Here is a 25,677-nt window from a genome sequence, read left to right as displayed (position 1 = left end):
TTGTTCTGAGCCAAGTTTGACCTTTTTTTTTTATTTTACAAGTCTTACAGACACAACAGAACTGCATCACCAGACTGGATAGTTGGCATTAAGTGTATAAAAAAAAATATTCAAGTTGATGGGAGAGTAGCTTTGATGTAGAAGAGGCACAAACATACAAAAATGTGCGAAAATGCCTCATTTTCAGGCACATATGATTAGTGATGCTGTTTAAGTAAAAAGGCATTGTTAAATTAATTTGAAAGGGTGCACAAAAGAGATTCATTTCTGAAAGTTTAGTCTGAGTACTTTTTGTTTAAGGCGAGAAAATTATTTTTATGTTGAGCGTCTACCATGACTATAGGCACCAGCCCGTAAGTGTGCTTAACTGCACAGCACACTTTTCTGAGGCAACAGAAAGGTGTGGCGACCACGCAGCTGACAAGATCATATGCTGCTTTGTTTCCAAGTTTCATTGCTGGCAACTTGGAAACATCGCTGGCAGGCAGAAGATTTCTGAACATCATCGACTGCCGATTAGTAGCTGCTGTTTCACTGCCACGTCGCTACATTGGTGCAGGTGCGACAAGTTACTCAGATTTTTTGCCCAGTTTTGCCGCTTTTGGAAGGTTGCAGTTTTCACTGCCATGTTGATGGTCTTTGCCCGTTGAAACGCATGTTTGGCTGAGTGTAAGGTGAGCCCAACAATAACAGTCATATGTGCTGATGGCACGAAATTGTTAAAGATATTGTCGCATATACCCTTCTGAAGTATACAAGCTGAATCGAGATGCAGGCGGTTGCACTTTACAAAAATGCAAGCGGCGACGCGCAATGCCGAGACGAACCTCGTTCTCCTCTTCCTCAGTCTCTTGCTGCGCCACACCATGTGGCATTACCCCCTCTTCAAAAAAATAAAAAAGAAGGAAAGCATGCATAGGCTTGACCTGAGAGCGCCGAGATGGTCTAGGACGAACACATAGGCTATAGTCACAATCACTGTGGTGTGCGATATAGTCGCAAGGCACTGATGGACGAGCAACCACAAAACTAACTGAAGCGGCTGAAAACGTCGAATATTAGGGGCTATAGTACGGGTTCAACCGCACAATGTGCACAATCTCAGATTGCAGTTGTCGACGTCGGGGAGGCTGACTTCCGTCAGGAAGGACTTCGTAGTTCACGTCACTAATTCACTGCAACACCCTGTAAGGTACGAAGTAGCGACTCAACAGCTGCTTAGATAGTCCTTTTCGATGCACGGGAGTCCAAACCAAAACTTGATCACCAGGTTGGAACTCGACATGTCGATGGCGGAGATTGTAACAGAGCGCATCGATGCTCTGTTGTTGCTTTATGTGCACTCGGGCATGCTGACGGGCTTCTTCCGCTCGTTACACGAAAAGTTCAGCATCTTGGGCGAGGTCGAGATGATCGATGTTGTCGCACGGCAGCATCGCTTCTAACATAGCTTGCACTTCACGGCCGTAAACGAGGTAAAATGGCGTGAAGCGTGTTGTTTCTTGCGTAGCAGTATTATAGTCAAACGTAACGTGAGGGAGTATCTCGTCCCACGTCTTGTGCTGTACATCTACGTACGTAGACAGCATGTCAGTCATCATTTTGTTCAGTCGTTCGGTCAAGCCGTTTGTCTGTGGATGATCGGCAGTTGCCCTTCGATGGGTCGTGCAGCTGAGTTTAAAAATTTCTTCAATGAGCTGTGCTGTAAATGCTTTTCCTCGGTCTGTGATGGCGTGCGATGGGGCACCATGCCGTAGGATGATGCTCTGTATGAAAAACTGGGCAACCTCGAAAGCTGTGCCTCGAGGCAGCGCCTTTGTCTCAGCATATCGTGTTAAATAGTCCGTGGCGACGATTATCCACCTGTTGCCAGAAAATGACAATGGAAATGGGCCCAGAAGATCCATGCCGACCTGGTCGAAAGGTTTGCCATGTGGGTCAATCGGATTCAGCAATCCCGCATGCTTCACAGCTGGCGACTTTCAGTGCTGGTATTCACGGCAGGCTTGGACGTACCGCTTAACACACTCGGCAAGTCTCGGCCAGTAGTAGGATTTGCACACTCTATCAACCGTTCGCGTAAAACCCAAATGGCCAGACAGAGGCTCGTCATGACAGGCGAACAAAACTTTGGCATGGAGGTCTGCTGGAACGACTAAAAGGTAGGTCTTGTTGGTGGCAGCGCAGTTCTTCTTGTATAAGACGCCATGCCCTAAACAAAAAGATGACAATCCTCGAGCGATATGCCGGGGTATTGTTGGGTTTTGTCCTTCCAGATGTTCGAATATAGGCCATAGTGCGTCGTCTGTGCGCTGCCGTGTGGACAAATCAGTAACGCTTACGGCCCCAAGGAAAGCGCCGTCGTCCTCAATGTCGTGGTCGGTAGTGTCGATAGGGGCGCGCGAGAGTGCGTCAGCATCTTCGTGTATGCGGCCCGACTTGTACACAATGGTCACATCATACTCCTGAAAACGTAGACTCCACCGTGCCAATCGTCCAGAAGAGTCTGGAGATTTGCAAGCCAGCATAACGAGTGGTGATCAGTTACAACTTTGAATGGGCGGCCGTAAAGGTAAGGTCGAAATTTGGCCAGCATCCATACGACGGCAAGACACTCTTTCTCCGTGGTGGTGTAGTTGGTCTCTGCACGCGATAGTGTGCGACTTGCGTAAGCGATCACTCTTTCAATACCTTCCTGCCGTTTGTATAAAGACCGCACCAAGACCAACGTTACTGGCGTCTGTATGAACTTCCTTGTCCGCCTCCTTGTCAAAGTGGGCCAAAACTGGTTCTGACACCAGACACTGTCGAAGCTCGGTGAAAGCAGTCTCTTGCTCTGAGGACCAGACGAATGATACATCGTCCCTCGTGAGGCGAGTCAGCGGCTCCGCCATCTTCGAAAAATTTTCGATGAAACGCCGGTAGTATGCGCAAAGGCCCAGGAAGCGTCGGACACCTTTCTTGTCGGTCGGTGTTGGAAACGAGGCTACAGTGGTAGTTTTTCCGGGATCGGGGCTAACGCCTTCCGCGCTGACCACGTGTCCGAGAAACATCAGCTCCTTGTAGCCGAAATGACACTTCTGAGGCTTAAGGGTGAGGTTAGCCGATCGGATGGCTTCGAGAACTTGCCGCTGTCGTTTCAGGTGGTCGTCAAATGCCGCCGAAAAAACAACCATGTCGTCAAGGTAGACGAGGCAGCTTTGCCACTTCAGACCAGCGAGACCGGTGTCCATCATTCGCTGGAAAGTTGCTGGTGCCGAACAGAGACCGAAAGAAAGTACGTACTCTGATTTCGTAAAGGCCATCTGGAGTGACGAAAGCAGTTTTTTCAGTCTCGTTCATCGACCTCAATTTGCCAGTAACCGCTCTTTAGATCGAGAGACGAAAAATACTTAGGTCGCCGCAACCTGTCTAAAGAGTCATCGATACGTGGTAGTGGGTACACGTCCTTCTTGGTAAAATCGTTGAGGCGTCGATAATCAACACAGAAACGAAGTGTTCCATCTTTTTTCTTGACTAGAACGACCGGGGAGGACCACGGACATTGCGAAGGCTGAATGACACCATCATCTAGCATCTCCTTGACTTGGGCTTGAATTGCCTCGCATTCTTTCGGCGAGACACGATAAGGCTGTTGTTTGATAAGACATGCATTGGCGGATGTTGTTATTCGGTGCTTCGTGATTGGCGTTTGGCCCACCTTAGCCCGAGCGAAGCACGCACTGAATTCGTTCGAGTTCCTGCAGTGCGCTCTTTTGGTCGTCTGTAAGCTCAGAGTTTACATCGATGTCTCGGAACGAACCGTCGTCTGTGTCCGCCTCAGAAGCAAAGCACTCGACGATGTCCATTGATGGTTCGGCATAGGCGATGGCAGTGCCACGAAAAATGTGCCGATGCTCAAAGGTAAAGTTGGTAACGAGGACTGTTGTCTGGCTTTCACGAAGTTCCACAAGGCTTCGCGCTACACAAATACCTTGTGCCAGCAACATAGAAATGTTGCCTTCGACAATAGCTTCACCGTCTTGTAGTTCGTCGGACTTGACCGGAACTATAACACCTGCATGCGGCGGTATCGTGATGCTCTCGTACGAAATGCAAAGGGCGGATGTGTGTCCAATGGCGTCGGTCTGTGTTGCCCTTTGTGTCGAGAAAGTGATGCAGCGCTCGCGAAGGTCAATAATGGCGCCATATTCCCGGAGAAAGTCCACCCCAAGGATTGAATTGCGGGAACACTCGCGTAGAACCAGACAAGTGGCGAGAAAAACAGCACCACGAATTTCTACTCTTGCCGTGCATAGGCCAAGTGGTGTGACGACGTGGCCACCTGCCGTGCGAATTGGTGCCCCGTTCCAGGGCAACGTAACTTTTTTCAGAACGCTCGCCAGTTTTCCACTAAGAATAGAGTAATCAGCGCCGGTATCTATAAGTGCACTCACTGTTTTGTCGTCGATCAACACAGGTATGTCCAGTGAAACCTTGTTCAAGGAAACTGGTTCTGGCATCATCGTGTTTTCGTTATTCTGCGGTCAGCACGATACGAGGCCTTGAGTGCATCGAGTATCAGCGGCCCCACCTTGGAAGGTCGCTGACGTCAGTTTTCCTGGCGTGGATTTGGTGATCGCCTTTGCTTCGTCCTTGAGGTGGTATCGCGAGCAGGGAAATATCGCCGCGGTGAGGGTGAGCGTGACTGCCGCTGCTATGGGCCCGGTCTGCGCTGCTGTTCGAGGAATTCTGCAATGTCGGGCGGCCTTTGGGCGAACCTAGGTCGAGGGGAATCGATAGAAAAGCCCCGCAGTCCGAGTCGTCGGTAGGGGCACTCCCGATACACATGACCAGCTTCGCCGCAGTGGTAGCACAGCGGTCGTCCATCGGGTGCTCGCCAAACCTCTGATTTCCTCGCGGATGTTCGGCGATCGTCGAAATATGGTAGTGGAGTTGTTGGAGCGGCTTGCGCCGATTGCAACACAACTGGCGGCGCCACATAAGTAGGTGCGAAAGCTTGGACGGGGCTCAGTAATGTTTCTGCGTACGTCTTGCGCCAGGATTCGCTTGGCAGAGGTGGTGCTTCACTGCTGGAAAGAGATGCCTGCAGTGCCTGCTGCACTTCGTCGCGTACAATGCTGGCGAGGGAGCTGACTGGAGGTGGCGACGTGCCATGGTGCTTCTGCAGCTCGTCGCGAACCACTGAGCGAATCAGCTCGCAAAGCAAGGCAACGTCTCACCCTAAGCCTACCGGCGTATCCAGAGTGCAGGCGGCATTTACTTGTCGGTTGTACAAGTTCGACCATTGCTGAAGGGTCTTCTCCATCGCGGTGGCTTCGGTGAGGAACTTCGCAACAGTCTTGGGCGTATTCCGAACAAGACCGCCAAAAAGCTGCTCCTTTACACCTCTCATCAGATGACACACCTTCTTCTCTTCCGACATGCTCGGATCGGCATGCTGAAAAAGACGCGTCCTGTCCTCCACGTACATCGTGACGCTCTCGTTGGGCTTTTGGACGCGACTCTGAAGGGCCCGTTCCGCTTTTCTCGGTGATCGAGGCTGGAGTAAGTCTCCAGTAGCTTGCGCTGGAACTCATGCCAGGATGACAGGGCACTTTCGCGGTTCATAAACCACGTGCGAGCACCATCCTGGAGGCTGAAATAGATGTTCCTGAGTTTGGCGTTGTTGTCCCACTCAATAAACGCAGCCACGCGCTCGAACTCCGCCAGCCACTCTTCCACGTCTTCAAATGTGTCACCATGAAAAGCCGTCGGCACTTGGGATTCAGCAGCGTTAGGTAAGTTGGTGTCACCCGTTCCGTAGAAGTCGCAGTGGTCGCAGTCATCACTTTTTCCTGGAGGTTTCCAAATTCTGGGGTGAGGCCTCGGATTCGCCGGCTTGTACGGTGAACTGGAGTCAACTCCAACTGTGGCGCGAGGTTCTTGCTGCCCAGTGGGGTCTCCTGCATAAGTTGAGCGTACCCAGCAAGCTCCACCAAATTGTTGCGTATACCCTTCTGGAGTATACAAGCTGAATCAAGATACAGGCGGTTGCACTTTACAAAAACGCAAGCGGCGACGCGCGATGCCGAGGCAAACCTCATTCTCCTCTTCCTCAGTCTCTTGCTGCGCCACACCATGTGGCAATATCGTAGACTCGAATGTTGCTGACAGCTCCATTCTCTTTGGCACGCAGAGCACAGATATACCTGTGATATATTTTTCCAAGCTGATGGGGCGGAAGTATGTTCCTGATAGGGGCCTTGAAGACTGGCACTGGCTGCCAACCAATTCACGATGTCACCAGCCTCTTGCCATCACAAGCACTCTTGCCATGAGACATTGCAAGAAAGTTCCACTCTGCAGATAAACTAAAGTCATTTCATGGTAGCATGAATTTACAAAGTTATCTTGTTCTTGTACTGTGATCACACACCATCTGAAAAATATGAATGTAGGCTATGTGCAGTCCAAAATCACCATGAGTGATTTCACACTATGGGCACCAGTTTCTTCGGAGTGATGGTATGCTACGAAGTGATGCGATTTTGCTTGCATAATTACGCTGGTATGGAATTATAGAGCATTTTGGATGAGAAAGCTACGATTTCTGCAATGTCCAGTTGAACTTCATGGTAAAAGCAGCTCAAAAAAGACAGCAACACAAGACAGAGAAACACACAGGCCAAATGCTGAACTAACAACTAACTGCTTTATTGCACAGAGGGAGGAATAAATACAAAGCAGTCCGTCTACGTGCGCACCCTCATGCTACTAGCACTTGCCACATCTTTCAAAGAGACCAATTTCACCATCATGCAGGGACGGAATGGAAATGCAGTGTTTATGTTTTTTTTTCTATGTGTAAAGCTTCAATGATTTCATGTGCTTTCTGACCCATGTGCCTAAAGATGACATCCATTTTTTTCAAAAAAGCCACATAAATGACAATGTGCTGACAGATGTGATGAAAGGGTGCCATTTAAATTGTTGTGCTGGCATAACCTGTCGTTAAAGCAGGCACCAGTCTGTTCAACGTACATTCTACTGCATGATAGTGGGATGTTATAAACAACACCACAGGCACAGGTAACAAATCGATTATGATGTTTGACCGAGCAAAGGTTTCTCAGTGACTGGCCTGTTCTTATTCTATCTACAGCGGCACAGGCTATTTTGACTTTTCCCCTCGCTGAAAAACATTTTCGTCGAAACCCTTGGGAATCTTCTTAAGCTGATGTGAAAGCCCGTGAACATATAGGATTAGAACTGAGGTTGAATAGTGCAAATAAGACGAGTACCACAGACAGGCACTTGTCTGTAGTATTTGTTTCCTTGTGTCCTTGTCTTATTCGCACTGTTCAACCTCAATTCTAGATATTGTTACGCAAATGAAGGATTGAAAACTGGAGACTATTTACAAAGTATGTTTACAAAGGATAACTAGGATAACTCCAGTTCAGCTGACAGCTCGAGAGCCAGAGACCATTCGTCATCTTCGTCGGGGCACCCACGTGCATCGTACACAAGGAACATGCGCTATGCATGTATCATTATCCCCGGCGGCAGAAGCACCGTCCCGGTGTGTCTAAATATAGGTGATAACAGGAGAGTAATATGCTTTGAGGCGTGCAACATGCACAACGTCAGTGGAAATCGTGGCAGATGAGGCACTGGTACTGACTGGGGCAATTTCGTACGTAACTGGAATCACGGCATGCAGCACTTCATATGGGCCTGTGTACTGAGACACACTTTCTTGGTAATGCGCTTTAGATGATGATAATCTATGCAGTAACGCCATGTGCCATCTTTCTTTTTAACAAGCACCACGGGCGATGACCAAGGGCTCGACGAAGGTTCAACAATGCCTTTGGCAAGCATCTTGTTCACTTCATCTTGAATAACTTTACACATTGAAGCAGAAACTCGATATGGCCGGCGATGAATAGGACTGGCATCACCAGTATTTATGTGATGCTCAAAAATTGAAGTCTAGCTCAATGAGAATTGGCGAAACCAAAAGGTGACGCAGAGCTGCTGCTCTTTCAGGCAATAGGTCCGCAGCAATCATGGAACGAAATGCTGCGTCAGGGCAAATAGCATCCTGTGGACATGCTGAAGAATCTGAACAGACGTCTACTGAAAACGTCGAGATGTGGTCATCTCCTATAGCGCGCAGCATTGCAACCGATATGCCTTGGAATAGAGCTTCCTTTGCCAGGCCTAAATTGACAACGGGGAGGCATGTCTGGTTATTGACGACGGGGACGACGGAGTGGGGCACAGTGATATTGCACATCAAAAGGACATCGGGAACAGCTGTGGCGAGTAATCACCAACGGGCACAGGAAAAGATGATAGCAAATCGACGAAAGTCAAGGCTTTAGGCAGCAGGCAGATGAAGTCGGTCGTACTAAAGTTGTTCGGCACGAATATGCCCAGGTAGAGAAAATTCGAGGCAAAGGGTACCGGCAGAACAGTCGATCAAAGCTGAATGCGCCGTAAGAAAGTCGAATCCGAGGATTAGGTCATAGGGACATTGGTCAGCACTGTAAAAAGAACAGGAACATAACGGTCGGCGATAGTTATACAGTAAATACACATTCCAGTGACGTCAACAGTGCTGCCATTGGCCACGTGCACGGCTCGTGTAGTAACAGGCGTGAGAACCTTCCTCAGTCGACGACGGAGGTTACAACTCATTATGGACACCTGGGCTCCAGTATCCATTAACGTCGTCAAAGGGACACCGTCGACGTGAACATCAAGTTCTGGTTCGTTGGGAGCCTCAATGCAGGATTTCAACACGACAAAGATAATGCAGCACTACCCCCAGGAGCAGCATGGTCTAGTTTTCCGTCCAGGAGGGTCCATAATTGGTCGGTGACGAATAGCGGCGTGGTTGCCGCTACGGGGACCAACGGCGCTGACGTGACGGCAAGCGAGAAGGATGGATGTCATCGACAGATGCGTCAGAGGTATACGGCGAGGCGAGTAACAGCGTGGGTCGGCATATGAGTGAGGAGACGGGGAAAAGAAGCTCAAATATGGCGACGTCCAGGAGATGCGGCAGTGGCGAGCAATGTGGCCGATGCGGTGGCAACGGAAGCAAATGGACTTGTCGTCCAGAGTTCTCTACTCAGTAGGGTTGCGGTATCTGGGAGGGGAATACAGATCGCTGTGAGGCGTAGCTGTCTGCGCCGGTCGGGTGCAGGTCAGGAAATGGAGCAGGCAGCAGGAAAACCTCGGTTTTAAAATTCTTGCTGCATAACTGCCTGAATGAGAGAGATCGCTGGAGCTGGTTGGTTAATGGTGGAGTCAGGTGGGCGTGGATGTAATGGCGCATGACATGTAGCCTCAAGCTCGCAGTGAACAATATGTGTGACGTGCTCATTTAAAGGTGGTGAAGCGGTAAGTTTGAAGCAAAACGTCATTGCAGCTGTGTTAGGGAGCCGGGAAAACTGTGGGATGACGCTGTGGCTTTTGGCAAGCTCAAAGCGGTGGCATTCCTTGACAATGACATTGATCGTGGACACATTGTTGAAGACCAACTAGTTGAACGCATCCTCTGCAATCCCTTTGAGTATGTGGCCGACTTCGTCAACCTCGGCCATTTTCTCGTCGACTTTCCGGCAAAGAGTGAGCACGTCTTGTATGTAGGAGACATACGATTCAGTAGAAGACTGAACTCGGGTAGCAAGCTCTTTTCTAGCAGCCATGTGCCGACTGGTGGGATTTCCAAAGAAGTCGCTGAGCTTCTTGAAAGCATCCCAGCTAGAGATCTTGTCCTCATGTGTCTGGAACCAGGCATGAGGAGTTCTGCCCGAGTAGAATAGGATATTTGCTAACCTAATGGTAGGGCCTCAGCTGTTGTTTCGGCTAACATGCTCATACAGGCTGAGCCAGTCCTCAACGTCGACATTATCTTGGCTGGAGAATATGCCAGGCTCGCGGGGATTGGTAACCATAACATACATTGTTGTAGGGGTCGCAAGAGTAGAAGCAAACGAGGTGTTGTAACCGGGAGCCATGGCAGTAAGCAGGACGGTGCACCCATTGTGGAGCTCCGTGGCAAGGATGGGGAACAGCACCCTCAACCAAAATGTTACGCGAACGAAGGAGTAAGAACTGGAGACACCCACTCGGAACTCGGAACACCCATTCCCAGTTGCATTCATCAGCTTACAACGCAGGGAGGACTCGGAGGCAAAGCTGGAGATGGCGAACCATGTGCCATTGTTGGGAGCACGTGAGCTTGGTTACCCTCATTGCATGGCGAGCTGATAGAGTGCAGGGCACGAACAGATGTAGGAATTGAGCAATAAAGAGGTGTTCTACCTTGAAAATAACCTTGTCCATGCTTTGTTATGGCTCGTCGCAGGTGCTTATTGGCTTCGTCGTGCATTTGGTTTTCTCCTTTGTGGCATATTCATTTATGCATTTGTCTGCGGATTTATTTGAGCATACGGTGGCCTCTTTGCATGATTATCTGAATAAAGCTTGTCAATTGAAGTTTAGCACTCTGTCCTGTCCCAGCTTTTTCCTTTAGCCATGTTCGCACTGGTCACAGCTGTTCATTCCAGCCACACTTGGAAAAGCAGTACTGGCATTTTTCTCACCTCTATTCAAAGCCTTTGTCAAAGAGTAAACTCCACATGCTCTCTTGCCATTCTGGCTGTTCGAGATTCTGCCAGCTCTGTAATTGTCAGGTGACATCGTCCTTCTAGATCTTTATTGCTTCCACTTTTAGTTGTACAGACAAACCTGTTGTGAATATAAGAGCACAAGACAACGTAGCAGTATACTCGCACTGTCTGCAGTGTTATGTGTCACCACGAGATGCAACCAAAACACGAACTGCGGATCCCACACGCTTCATCGGCAATGCGATCACCAGAGAATACTTAATCTGCGCTGAAGCTTGGTGGAAGAAACCATAGATGCATTTGGCTTCAAAGTCCAAACAGTGCAGGTCAAGTTCAAGCGAGCAGTCCAAGAGCCAGAACTATAAGTGTATTCCCAGTGTGGTTGAAATGGAAATGTAGAAAATAATAAAGAAATGGGTAATGAAAGTGGACACAAAGATCATGTGTCGCTGGTGGGAGATGAAACCACAGCTAACTTCCTCAATGCTTTCCTTGGTTTCATTGTCTGTTGCCTGTATATGATCGTTAACAAAAATCGAGCCCTTCGGTTTCCCTTCTTCTCTCGTTCATTCATCTCTCTCGAAACTGGCAGCCTTGATGTCATTAGGTTCCATACGAGGACCTTATTTATTTATTTATTTTACAAGTGCTGCCAGCCTTGTTACCAGGGCTTAGGCAGGAGTGGGCATTTGGAACAGAACAGAGATATCAAACTAAATAGCAGACACTGAATAAACTGCATAATAAACAGCACTAGAAAAATCTTTTCACCATCATGATTTGCCGGGCAGAGACAAGGGATGAACACTATGGTTTATTTACAAGTGCAGAAAGAAATGATAAAAAGGGTTGGGTAGTCAACAATTGGGGCAGGTAATGTGTTCCCTTCGGAAACCGTGCGCAGGAAAAAGGAATTTTTAAGTGTGTTGGTCCTGCAGGAAAAATCTCCTAACCTTTTTGTTATGATAAGAGCATGTACAGTGGTGGCTAGCCAGTAGAATATATAACGTTTTATTCATTCCTAATTGACTCTTATAGAGTAAGTACAAAAATTTTATTCTATCCCAATAATGCCCTGCTGCAGGGTTTTCCAGTTCTGCAGCTTCTAGAAGAGATGATGGGGACGTACACGAGCTGTACGAATTGAAAATAAACCTAGCTGATTTTGTTTACTTTCTCAATTTTAGTGATGTTGGTTTGTGTTTGTGGATCCCAGACAATCGCAACATACTCTAGAATGGGTCACATAAATGTTTTATATGCTAAGACTGCCATGTGCCTGCTCTCTATGTTCTCGTGTGATGTGACACCATTGGTCAAAAATGGATGCTCCACATCTGCCCACCATGGCTTTGAGTGGCACTGGCTAACACTCCCAGGGCAAGATCTAGTAAAACAAGGTAGTGAACGAATTGATGGCGATTAAATAAACACAATTGGTAGTGCAATGCACATTTAATGTCGAGGTTGTGGGTTCTTCTGCCACCAGTGGCACATTATCTTTTCTTCCACTTTCGTTTCCGTTTTCTTTATTATTTTCTACATTTCCATTTCAACTGCAGCTCATTTTTTCCAGTGCTCTCCTTGGCTTCATTGTCTGTTGGCTGTATATGACCATCAGCACAAACCGAGCCCCTTGGTTTCCCTTCTCTCGTCCGTGTAGTACTGTATCTTTGTGGAATTTTTTTTTGCAATCTAGGTTTTTCCCACCGCCGCAAAAAAAAAAGAAAAAATGTTTATTTGCAAAAATCATAAAAATAAATTGTGTAGCAAATTAATTCATTGAAATATTTTGGAATGGAATTGGAGAGGGTCAAGCGCAACTTCTGGAACGTTTGGCGTGGAATGACCCATATGTTCTGACATTTTATTTCATGGCGTATTAGTTGCAGCGTATGCCATGATACAATAAATAAAATTGAAATTGCTTACTGATCATTTGTTTTGAATGGAAGCAAAGTAGAAATATTACTCGGTTCTTAAGAATTCTGATATGAAACTTCCATGAAGCTCCCCGTTATGAAAGTAATAATTTGATATTTTCTGTATAAACTCTATGAGGAGGAGGAGGAAATAACTTTATTGTGTGTCCTGCGAGTTGGTGGGGAAGGCCAAAGGCCCCACTTAGGTGACGGCCAGGAATTCGTGGGTTCTGGTGGCATCCTCGGCCCGCTGGACAGCCCACAAACTCTGAGTAAAAAAGAATAAACTGAAATATACAAAATATGCACGTTGCTCCCAACTTCTGTAAGTTAGATGGCATGGTGAAAATATATGCAGATGTCGTGATGTGACTATTAGCCATTGCGGTACCCATGCTATGCAGGAATGCTGTGCCTTTGCAAATGTGATAATGGGTAATCACCTAGGCTGCAGGGTGCATTTCCTTTTGCTCATTGCAGCAAGTACCTGGTTCCTGCTTTACTGCAGTTCTCAGGCTTTTGAAGCAATGCTTGTCAGGCTGGGGAGCATACACAAGCCTCCTTGTACTTTTGATCAGCTTTTCAGTGCAAATAGGCTGGTGTAGTCGTGCTCCTTTAACTGTCACTGGAGCCTTCCCACGCTTTGTACAGTACCGTATAAGTACTGTGTGGGGATGCGCGACTCTCACGCGTCCCCTGATATCTTGTTTTCCCCCATCTCCTGCAATCCCGCTTCACCGCGTGGCCTGCGTGACGCCTGCGGCGGTCAATGTGGTTGAAGCGCAGTGCAAGAGATGGCGCCAGTGTTGCGCTGCTACCGGCGGGGTTACTTGGGTGCGGTAGCGGAAGGCACTATCTTTTTCCCGGCGGATCAGCTAACAGCGAGGACGTCCCACGCGCGCGCCGACCCATGCTTCTGCGAAACCGCCTCGCGTGGCCTGCCTTCGAACGCGCTACTGTTCGCGTGACCGTACATGCGAACGACCAGGCGTTGGGATCCAGCATGGGGCGAACATATTCGCTCGCTATCCGGTCGCGGTGAGTCGGACTTCTAGATTTGTCGCGCGCCCATCGGCATGTTTTGTGGATAGCAACTCGGCTAGCAGGCATTGATTTATGAAAGGTGCAATAAATACCCTTGCGATTGTTTGCACTACTGTGTTGCTTCGTTCCTTTGTCCCAAGAGCGGGTGTGAGAACACCACAACTGAACAAAGCACATGAAGGCTCCAGCACCAGTTAAAGGAGCATGACTAGACCAGCTCATTTCTACAGTACTGTACAGTAATGAATAAATGCACAGGTGGTGTTCGTGCACTGACCTTCAAGAGAGCAAGCAGAGATTGAGTTATGTGGGGCACATTCTGAATGGTTCTCCGTTTACTTAATTTCTCGCCAACCATCAAATATCGTGGAAGTTCCTGGAGCCCAATGCACCATGTTGGGGTGGCTGGCAGGAAAGACTAATTCGGTCGATCAAGTCTGCCCTGTGCAAAGTACTCTGGAAGAGCAGTCTGGAATCCGAGGAGTTGAGGACTCTACTCCTGCTAGTGGAAGCCGTGATCAACTCCCATCCGTTGACTTATTCAAACTCGCAAGCAGGGGAACCGTTGTTGGTATGTGCAGCACACTTCCTGGTTGGCAACTCAGTCCTCCCTAATCCAGACCCCAGCTTCTGCAACACCTTGCACGGGCCGCAGGCTACTTGAAAAGATCTAATCTAGAAGCTCGAGTACCATCCAAGGATCCTTAATCATCTCTGGAAAAGGTAGAAAAAGGAGCGCCTCCTGGAATGACGATCTGTGCATCAGTACCTGCAAAGCTCTAACCAAAGTGTGAAAGTGGATGACGTCTTAATGGAAAACTACAAAAAGAACAGATGTCTTTGACTACTGGCTCAAGTACTCCAAGTATATCCCGGCCACGACGGATTGGTGCAGGCTCATTTTATCAGAATGCAAGATGGCAAAATACATAAAGGTCTGTTCACGTCCTGCATCACCCGGAGATGCCCACTGCTTCTTGGGCGGGCAGAAATATATGGTGTAGAAAAATATGATTGTTACATAACTGCAACTGACCAGCATAGGCAAAGAAAAAAAAAGACGTTGGAATACGTAGGCACTATGCCATGGCTCCATTTCGAGTTTTATAACCCGTTGCTATCTAAGCATCTATAGGCACAATCTGGAAAGTGTTAAATATATCATGTAACTTCTCTCTTCCATAACATTGAAAAAAGAACCACTGTAAAGTTGTTCAGACTTCGTACGTTTCAAAGCAAGTCACTAAGGTAATTTAAAATTGCGAGAACTGCAGTGGAAAGGGCAGTTAGTTGATGCATGCAGTGACAGTGCAGTGCTAACTAGCACTTTTATTAGCCCACCCATGCCTTTGGTGACTTCGTTAACTAGCACATACATTCCCATTAACCAGTTCTCTTCTAGAGGTGACTTTGATTGACTTATTCGGCAATGTTACATATATTGATCGATCGGTAGCAAGATGATCACTGCTGTACCATGTGTGCTGGCATCGCGCTGTACGGAGTTGTTTGAGAGACAAGTCTGCACCGACGACGTCAATACAGAAACAGTATTCGGCAAGTGCAGAATTTAGAAGAAAAAAAAATCAACATATGGCATTAGTCAGCCAAACAAAGAGGCTACTCAATACAAGCTGTACTTTCTGTAACAGGGATTCTTTGCGCTTGTCTGCAGAATGTAGCTGGGAGGTATGCGCACTGTGTTGTCCCAAACTACAGTAACGTCGTGTATAAAGCCCGCTCTCAAAGAAGCTCACGTCCTTCCCACAACCATCTGCGCTAAAGTGGTCTGGCACCCAGAAAAAGGGAAAATCACAGCTGCAAACTTCAGCCATCCTTGCTGCAAAGTGTTGTCGTCTGCTACTGCATCCCAAGCATTATTTGTAATAGACCTACTAGGTGTCCATTAGTGGCACCTCTATAGGTGGTGTACACTCATACTGCACCAGCGCCTCAAGCCGCGCTGCACACATGCGCTCGGTAGTTGCCTGCCTTTCATGGCCGTGCTGAGGTCACGAAAAGCTGTTGTGAACTTCTGCGTAAATTTTGCGTGAACCACCTCATTGTGCAATTTGAGGCTGAACACCTGGCTTGTCAACTTCAGAACTATTTTTCTCACAAACTTTAACTTTGCCAAGCATTAAAGCACTTACAATTCATTATTTGGGTTCAGAGTGACAAGACCCAGGGTTATAAGATATAGGAAATACACCAATTTTATAAACATCACTAATATCCCCATCATATTGGCACGTGTACTTGTTTTTATCGGGCGACATGTTTCACTGCCTAACAAATGTTATCGCACAGCACAGGACGTGCCTGCATGTATCGAAAGTTTCTGGAATGTTATCGATGGTTCCATCCACTGTTTGTGACCGAACCTTGTGTAATCTGATTGCATGTGTGCGTGACGCGAATAATGCAGAACTTTGTGGAAGACACGCGGGTCCTAGCGATTACTCTGGAACATTCAACGACTGATGTATAGAAGCCAACGAGCTTGACCCGCTTATCAGATTTTCGACGATCGCCGACCGTGTTCGCTGCTATCGTTGTGCTTTAAGTGTAGCCTGTCTTTGTGTGCACAGGTTCTCGCAATAAAAGCTAGTGTTGTCTTTCACAGTATTGCTACTGTGTTCTTCAACGTCACCACCACATGACAATATTGTACTTTTTTTACTGACTACAAACACACAAAACAAATCACGAACGCCCTTTAAAATTAGTTAATTTCAGTGCCGCATCCTTCTAGAATACATTGTCCTAGTTTTATCACCATCCTCATAAAAAACAATATTTTAAAACATTTTCTGACACCATGCTCTTCCTGCCCTCCAGTGCCAAATTAAAATAGCGTTCATGCTGTGAAAAATTTTTTATGGTGAACTATTGTGGCTATGCCACTCTTCAAATACTATTAATTGCCATGTATTATTCATGGAAATCAGTGATGGTCAAGCTCTGCCTCTGGTACATTTGGCATGGAAAGACCCTTTCCAGAAATTCAAGAAGTTGGTGCTGTTAATTTTGACAGTGTAATGAGTTCCCACCAATTTCGCAAAGAAAAGTGAAACATTTGAAGAGAGCAACTGTGATGCCATTAGTAGGTGCCCGAGTGACATAATTGATTGTGCCTCTTTAGTGGGCAAGCATCTAAGCAAGCCTTGTTACGAAGTCGCGATCTCATTTGCTCCATGGTCGCCCAACGGTAAGGCGCAAGCAGTTGTGTCACTCATGGGTGTCTACTATATCTATTACAGTTGCACCCTTTGGCTGTTCAGTTTCGATTTTCTGTGCGGAATGGGCTCGTAATCATTACACTAAAGAATTAGCAGCGTCAACCTTTTGCATTTCTAGAAACAATTACGATCACCTCGGATTTAGTATTTGAAGTCTTCCATTGGGATCAGTTGCATAGCTCTCTTGTTTAAAAAGTTAATTAAAATTATATAACTACTTGTTTACTTACTACATAGAGTGATTTTCAAATGTATGGCTTGGTCGCAAAAGGAATCCAGAGGATATCATTCAGGTGTCTCTTCTTTACCTCATTTATAAAGGACCAGGCAGGATTCCGTAAAGGCTACTCAACAATAGACCATATTCACACTATCAATCAGGTGATAGAGAAATGTGCGGAATATAACCAACCCTTATATATAGCTTTCATTGATTATAAGAAAGCGTTTGATTCAGTCGAAACCTCAGCAGTCATGGAGGCATTACGGAATCAGGGTGTAGACGAGCCGTATGTAAAAATACTGAAATATATCTATAGCTGCTCCACAGCCACCGTAGTCCTCCCTAAAGAAAGCAAGAAAATCCCAATAAAGAAAGGCGTCAGGCAGGGAGATACGATCTCCCCAATGCTATTCACAGTGTGTGTACAGGAGGTATTCAGAGACCTGGATTTGTAAGAATTGGGGATAAAAGTTAATGAAGAACACCTTAGTAACTTGCGATTCGCTGATGATATTGCCTTGCTTAGTAACTCAGGGGACCAATTACAATGCATGCTCACTGACCTGGAGAGGCAAAGCAGAAGAGTGGGTCTAAAAATTAATCTGCAGAAAACTAAAGTAATGTTTCGCAGTCTCGGAAGAGAACAGCAATTTACAATAGGTAGCGAGGCACTGGAAGTGGTAAGGGAATACATCTACTTAGGGCAGGTAGTGACAGCGGATCCGGATCATGAGACGGAAATAATCAGAAGAATAGGAATGGGCTGGGGTGCGTTTGGCAGGCATTCTCGGGTCATGAACAGCAGGTTGCCATTATCCCTCAGGAGAAAAGTATAATAATTGTGTCTTACCAGTACTCACCTACGGGGCAGAAACCTGGAGGTTTACAAAAAGGGTTCTACTCAAATCGAGGACGACGCAACAAGCTATGGAAAGAAGAATGATGGGTGTAACTTTAAGGGATAAGAAAAGAGCAGATTGGGTGAGGGAACAAACACGAGTTAATGACATCTTAGTTGAAATCAAGAAAAAAAAAAGGGCATGGGCAGGACCTGTAATGAGGAGGGAAGATAATCGATGGTCATTAAGGGTTACGGTCTGGATTACAAGGGAAGCGGAGCGCAGCAGGGAGCGGCAGAAAGTTAGGTGGGCGGATGAGATTAAGAAGTTTGCAGGCACGACATGGCCACAATTAGTACATGACCGGGGTTGTTGGAGAAGTATGGGAGAGGCCTTTGCCCTGCAGTGGGCGTAACCAGGCTGCTGCTGCTGCTGCTGATGATGATGATGAATCACTCTCTGTTTCAGTTAAGGCTACTCGTTTTCACCTTCGGTGGATGCTGTGTACAACTTCCAATCTGACCTGCGATTACGTCAAGAAAATGCGCACCTAAACTAGGCATGAAAGCCTCGCTTTGTTTAGATGCCAACACTGCGTTGGGTCTGCATAATGTATATTTTTTTTGTTCTTTTTTACTGGGAAAGTTTTTGCAGTGCTGAAGAGGTGACCAGAGTCATCAGATGTGTCTCTTGTGCCGAAATGCACTGAATGAATAAAAGAGCAACAGCTCTATTTCTCAAACCGTGCACACACAGCCAGGGATTGAGGACTGCCGTGTGCATCAACATGCGCCGTTAGCAATTAAGTTAACCTATATTATTTACGCCGAGAAGTATGCACCTTCTTTATCAAATGTTAGCACTGTGAACTGGAGTGAAAAGAAAGAAAGCATAAGTACACAACTACAGACAATCCAACACAACAGATTATGTCTGCATGATGCATACGATAGCTACAATAACATGACAACAAATGTTTGTGTGCAGAGGATCGAGTAAAAAGGCAAGCAAACTACTACGTGCTACTTGATTGGTTTGCAGAATAGCACTCGCGCGTGAGAAAATCCAAGGATTTTTGTACACCTTAACAAAAATGTGCGTTTACCACGATTTTGACTGCACGGTCAGTCGCGGGCATACAATCGAGGTGCTGTAAACACGAGCACATCCAGACAAGCATAGGTGCAAAACTTCCTGAAAAACACCATCTAAGACGTTGCGAAACCAACAGATAATGAAAACAAGAAAAGCATAGATGAAGTTATTTGTAGTTTTGCTTAAATTGTAGCATAGAAATGATAAATAAAAAGAAATTAAAGTGGACAAAAACACACCTTGCCAATAGTGGGAGCACGTGCCCGGCAGCACGAAGGGGAATTCGCTCACCGGTGTTGCCAGCGTTCTGACAGCGAGTGTCCGAGGTTATCAAGTGAGATGTGTTTGTGTTTGCCTGTGCAGCCTTGGCAATGTGCTTGTTAATTAGTAAGTTTACAGCAGCTGATAACCTTACTTCATATAGCTGCCTAATAATGTGCTGTCACAATCAGTGTGCTGGTGAAACTTCTTTTTTTCCAGCCGGACATCCTCTCGGGGGATCTTCCTGTTTGAAGATGAGGACGGAGTGTCCGGCCCATCTGCACGTGTTCTTGAGAAGGTAATTTTAATTGTTGCGTGGCCTGTTTGTTTTTTAAGGCTAATACAGATAAGTGCGCATGCCTGGGCTCCTCAAAAATTTCCATAACCACTATTTGGCATGTCAATTGGCTGACAAAAGAGCGCCTGTTGCGCTTTATGTAATAATTAAAAAGATAGTTTTGTTGGCATTATGCACTCAGCTTTTGTGCGGAGACTTATTATTAGCATACTCTGTTCCGCTATCAGAAGTCAGCTGCAAGTGATCGGTCTGTGCCCCACTGCACGGCTGCCGGTTATTTATTTACAGTGTAGACCCCTTATAACGTAAGCCACCGGGATGTTTGCATCTGTTTGAATGTGCAAACATTGAGAGGTTAGCATCCGAGGACCCACGGTGTTTGCATGAAACAGACCAACCCATTGGACCACAATGTTTGAATGTTAATGAACATTCAAAGCATATCCTAGTATGGATATTTTGATTATTTTTGATATATTGATGTCCGTCGAATATCCCCAGAAGTCCTGATGACGTACCACAGATTTCCGTAGGATAGTTTGACACATGAAAAAGCACATCCATCATACATTAAAATCGGACATTTGCATGTCCATGGGACATTTGAACATAAACGTTTCCTATGCAAAATGTCCAGTGGATGTCCTAAAAATATACCTTTCAGACATGCACTCGAACCTCGTTACAGCAAAACTAGATATAAATAAATAATGGATATATAGCAAAGTAAGTTCATTTCCCCTTCCTATTCCCATAGAGATCCATGTATTTAAAACCTTGTTTTAAAGTGAATCTTTTTTTTTTATTCGTGCCTCAAATACCCCATTTAAGGTTTTACATGAGGGGTAGGCGTATTTAGATATTTTCAATGAATGCCTTGAATGATGAATGACTGGAGTGGCACACTGCTTCGGCAGGTAGATGATTCCAGCCTTTCATTGTTTGAATGAAGAAAGAGTTAAGATGAGCGGTGGTGCGAGCTGGAGGGGGATAAACAGCCTTTGAATGGCTATGACGGGATGAAGTTCGATGCGCAGGCGTAATGTCGGTCTGGTGAAGCAGCGAGTGATAAAATTTGTAGAGGAGGCACAGTCATGCTGTTTTGCAGCAGTGCTCGAGGGTTGGAAGGTTCAGAGATGACTGAAGTTTAGTAATGCTACTGTGATAAGAGTAGTCAGAATGAATGAACCTTGCTGCACAATTCTGTATGGATTCCAGTGCTGTTGCCAGGTTAGATTGGTGTGAGTCCCTCACTGAGCATGCGTATTCCAGTTTGGGTCGAACAATTGTTAAATAGGCGAGTAGTTTTACTGAGGGGGGAAACAATATTTAGATTACGCCGCAGGTAGCATAGTACACGATTGGCATCATTGCTATGCTGCAAATGTGCGAGGACCAACCAAGGTTATTGGACAAGTTAATACCTAAGTACTTATGAAAAGTCGATAACGTAATTAACGTAAAGGCGATAACGTAATTAGCTGAGATAAATGATTGGCGACGATGGAAAGTAAGTAGCGATGTTTTTTTTTTACGTTGAGGGACATTAGCCAATTATTACACCAAGTTTCAATGACGTTAAGGTCAGACTGGAGAGGACAAGAATCAGCGTCGTTAGTAATAGGATGATAGATTACACAATCATCAGCAAATAAACAAATTTAGGAAGAACAATCTATCGGTAAGTCATTAATGTATATTGTCCTGCCAATGGATATAATGAGCTAGGTTCGTCTTCGAAACCAAAAAACACCCCATCATTTGCTGCGGCAGTTCAAAACTCCCCCATGCCCGCATCGAATACAAGTCGAGCAACACTGGTCTTTCTCACCACCACGTGTAGCTATGCATCTGCACATAAGCAGCAGTTCACTATCTCACTTCTCCACTGACCCCTCTCTCCTGCGCGTGACTGGCTGCGAGAGCCGCATCACACTGTGCGGCGGTGTAAAAGATTACTGCATTCACTTCTACTGCATGGTGCAGCTGGGCATCTCCTCCAAGATCTCCCTCGCGCATTCTTGGGGATCGTGCGGAAGCCTGTGAGAGTCGCGCCATGCTGCGTGGCTAAGCATGGCGGTGCTTGAGATTAGTGCATTCGCTTCTCTTTCTCTACGGCCCGCCCCGCAGGCAGCCGTCGCCGGACCTGGCTTGCGAGGCCTCTCCGGCGCAATCTTGGGGGTCACGCCCATGCCATGCATTCTCTTGTCCTCCCCCCTGCAGCGGGCCACCAGGCTGGCTGCTGGAAGTGGCCTCCCAGATTGCATTGCCACCAGTGCATTCCCAGAAGCCACGAGCTAGCCAAGCCAATTTCGCTTGCCACTTTGATCACGTGGTGGAACGCCATGTTGTATGCTGCTCGAACGCGATGAGCCATGTGGAAAGCAGTCACGAAAGACCGTCATCATGGAACAGAAGGCAGGAATATAAAGACAGTTGCATCAGGGGCCTAAGAAGTTGCGAGTTGCAGCACATGCAGATTATTATTTTGTTGTTCTGTTAAAAGTTCGTTGTATGCGTGGCCCTGTACTGGTTCCGTGGGCCACAATGCCGTCTCCTTATTTCCATGTATACAGTTGTGCACCCCATTTGCATATATTGCAGTAAATGGCAATAGTGTATATAACGAAGTAATGGATATAACGAAGTAATTTCAGCCCCCCTTCAACTTTGTTGTAACAAGGTTCTTGTTTTTGTTTTATTCACTTAAACAAACATCTCTTAGCGCTTATTATTGCAGACCCGCTTCTGGTTCCTAATTTGGAGGAGATCATAATGTTCCTAATGAAAGATAACCCAAGAGCATGTTCCGGTTTCAGCATGGACGTGGAAGATTTGTTCTTTTCCCTTCCACGTAACACACTACTGCAGTGTGTTCAGGAATGCATTGAGGAGGAAAATTCTGAGCGTGTATTTCAAAGTGAATGAGCAGTTAATACTGGATCCTTTCTAGAACTCCCGTCTTTCTACCTCAGCAACACCTGCAGTGAAACCCCGGTTATACGTCCCCCGGTCTTACGCAGTCCTGTCCAAGCGAAGTCCCCATAGAAGCAATGCATTAAAAACCCCCGGTTATCCGACACAATTTTACACCTGACCAGCATTATATGACGACCCTCGCGAAGCACGGGATGGAACAGTGGACGAAAGAAAAGTGCCACGGGTCTCTTTCCTCGCTCCATCTCTCCGTATGAGGAGCGCTTGATACTGCTCGACCAGTTCGCTCCAGTGCATCTTTCTTCCTTGCCTTGTCTCATCGTTCGTTTCTCTCTCCCCTACCAGCAGCTAACCGCGATGCTCGCTGTGCTCAAATAGCGCTTTTTATTCTCCACAATCACTTTCTCCCTCTCTTCTCAGTGGCGTCACCTCTCGTCGCATTGGGGAAGCATTTCTCTCCTTCCTGTTTCCCAGCAGCAGATCGCCAACTAGGTAGCACGCAGTAACCTAGGTTTATCGCACGTGTTCTTCGTCGTAATCCTAGCGACCAGCGTTCAGCGGAGGTATTGAGTTGTGTGGAGCAACGCGACGCACTATGTCCTGAAAACAAAGTTCTGTCGCTCGGCGATAAGCTGAATATTATCGAGGAAGCGGAAAAGAGGCATGGAGCCACGAAAGCCAGCATTGCCCGGGACCTTAAGATACCCGAATCTTCGCTTAAGACGTTTCTGGCAAACAAAGCGGTGATATTGCATAATCCCAACAAGTTCGGGCTCAAGCGGTAAGCAGCAAAAGAAGGACAGCATGAGAAGTTGGAAAAAGTTCTTGTCAAGTGGCTGCATCAAGCACGGAGCTCTGCGATCAATGTTGACGGTGCCATTCTAAAAGAAAAGGCGTCGAACGGGTGGCTGGATTGCTTTAAACAACAAAACAAGATTGCGTACAGCCGCTCCTGTGGAGAAAGCACTTCCGTGGATGTTTCGACCGTGAACGAGTGGATGGAGTCGCTGCCAGAGATGATTGCTGCATACAAGCCCTGCGACATTTTCAACGCCGATGAGAGTGGTATTTTTTTACCATATGCAGCCCGAGCAAACCCTTGCGTTTAAGGGTGACAGCTGTCATGGTGGCAAGCGTAGTAACGAGTGTGTGACGGCACTATTCTGTGCTAACGAGGACGGTTCCGAGAGGCTGCCCGTGCTCGTTGTTGGAAAGTTTGCAAAGCCGCCGTGCTATAAGAACTTGAAGACACTGCCGTGCAGCTACAACTTCAACAAAAAGGCGTGGATGACGTCTTCGCTCTTCAGCAATATTTTGCAGCAGCTGGGTAACAAAGTGGGTACAAAGGTGAGGAAAATATTGCTTTTCTTGGACAACGCACTGTGCCACCCACCCGATACGTCCAGACAGAGGAACATAAAGGTTGTTTTTTTTTTTCACCCAACTGCACAAGCCAGCTGCGGCTGCTGGATGCCGGCATCATTAAGTGCATCAAGCAAGTTTACCAGAAGCGGTTAGTGCAGCATCGACTGGCGGCTATGGAGCGCAGTGAGTCGGAAAAAAAGATCACTGGGCTTGATGCCATAAATTTTATTGCCAGTTCGTGGAACGCAGTGTCACGAAGCACAATTGCTAACTCGTTCAAGCACTATGGCTTTAGGCGAGAGACTGCCTCCTCTGCTAGAGACGCAACAACCTCGATGCCGCTCAAGGCCGATGCAGGCTTTGCCGATGACGATTTCGAGGGTTTAAACCTCACTACGACCTTCGCCGAGTACGGGGAGGCCGACAACAATGTTGCGATCTGCGGCGAGGTGTCGCTGGATGATGCCATCGAGGAGGCTTTGTCTATTGCCGACACCGCAGCAAAATCGGACGAGGACAATGACGACGCCACAGATGCCGTGCCCGTGCCTACCACGTTCGCCGAGGTGCTACGGCACATAGACAGCATTCGGAACTTCATCTGTTCACGCGACACCGCAGAGGACCTCCCTTTGGACGTTGCCTAACTCAAGCGAAAGCTCTTGGTTCACAGATCAAACAAGGTCCAAAAGAAACTTACCGACTTTCTTTAAGGTTCGCGCCAGCTGGCGGCAATCAGGGCAGTGGGCAGTGGAGTGCCGTAAGGGTTCGTTTGAATAAAGCATGATTGGTACCTGTACCTGTATTGGAAGTGGTAAGGGAATACATCTACTTAGGACAGGTAGCGACCGCAGATCCAGATCATGAGACTGAAATAATCAGAAGAATAAGAATGGGCTGAGGTGCATTTGGCAGGCGTTCTCAGATCATGAACAGCAGGTTGCCATTATCCCTCAAGAGGAAAGTGTATAACAGCTGTGTCTTACCAGTACTCATGTATGGTGCAGAAACCTGGAGGCTTACAAAAAAGGGTTCTACTTAAACTGAGGACGATGCAACGAGCTATGGAAAGAAGAATGATGGGTGTTACGTTAAGGGATAAGAAAAGAGCAGATTGAGTGAGGGAACAAATGCGAGTTAATGACATCTTAGTTGAAATCAAGAAAAAGAAATGGGCAGGAGCAGGACATGTAATGAGGAGGGAAGATAACCGATGGTCATTAAGAGTTACGGAATGGATTCCAAGGTAAGGGAAGCGTAGCAAGGGGCGGCAGAAAGTTAGGTGGGCGGATGAGATTAAGAAGTTTACAGGGACAACATGGCCGCAATTAGTACATGACTGGGGTACTTGGAGAAGTATGGGAGATGCCTTTGCTCTGCAGTGGGCGTAACCAGGCTGATGATGATGATGGTACCTGTACTGCAACATTAATTCTTATTGCATTTACTTTTTTGGGAATTTGGGTTTCCAAGTGCTGCAGAGTATGTTGGTAGTTTGCATTGAAGTTTCTCGTAAATTCATTGCGTGAAATAAGTAGTATATTTATAGGCATAATTTATGTTCGGATTTTATGACAGCCGCATATTACGATGCTTTATCGTGGTCCTGAGAAAGTCGTATAATCAGGGTTCTACTGCACATTGTTTGGGAAGGCCAAACATACATGCAAAAGTCTGGTGTGTGCATAGGTTTCAAACTAGCTCCAGTCCTAAGTAATATTTTTCTTAGCCGCGCTAACAAAAAAAAGTGGAGAAACACTTGGCCGGTGATTTTCTACGCATTTTTTAGGTACGTAAGTGATTTTCTCGTACTTTTCGAA

General features: G+C 46.7%; 1 protein-coding gene across 1 annotated transcript in view; it reads left to right on the top strand.

The window, feature by feature from the left end:
* The window catches only part of LOC135912598 (WASH complex subunit 2-like), a 278,899-nt gene that overhangs the window by 150,906 nt on the left and 102,316 nt on the right, over positions 1-25,677 (top strand). The window contains exon 18 of the mRNA XM_065445097.2: positions 19,477-19,555. Within this exon, the coding sequence (XP_065301169.2) occupies positions 19,477-19,555 (79 nt within the window). The remainder of the gene's footprint in view (positions 1-19,476; positions 19,556-25,677) is intronic.

The sequence above is a fragment of the Dermacentor albipictus genome, chromosome 9 (assembly GCF_038994185.2).
Source record: "Dermacentor albipictus isolate Rhodes 1998 colony chromosome 9, USDA_Dalb.pri_finalv2, whole genome shotgun sequence".
NCBI classification, from domain to species: domain Eukaryota; kingdom Metazoa; phylum Arthropoda; class Arachnida; order Ixodida; family Ixodidae; genus Dermacentor; species Dermacentor albipictus.
This window is presented reverse-complemented; position numbering and strand designations above follow the sequence as displayed.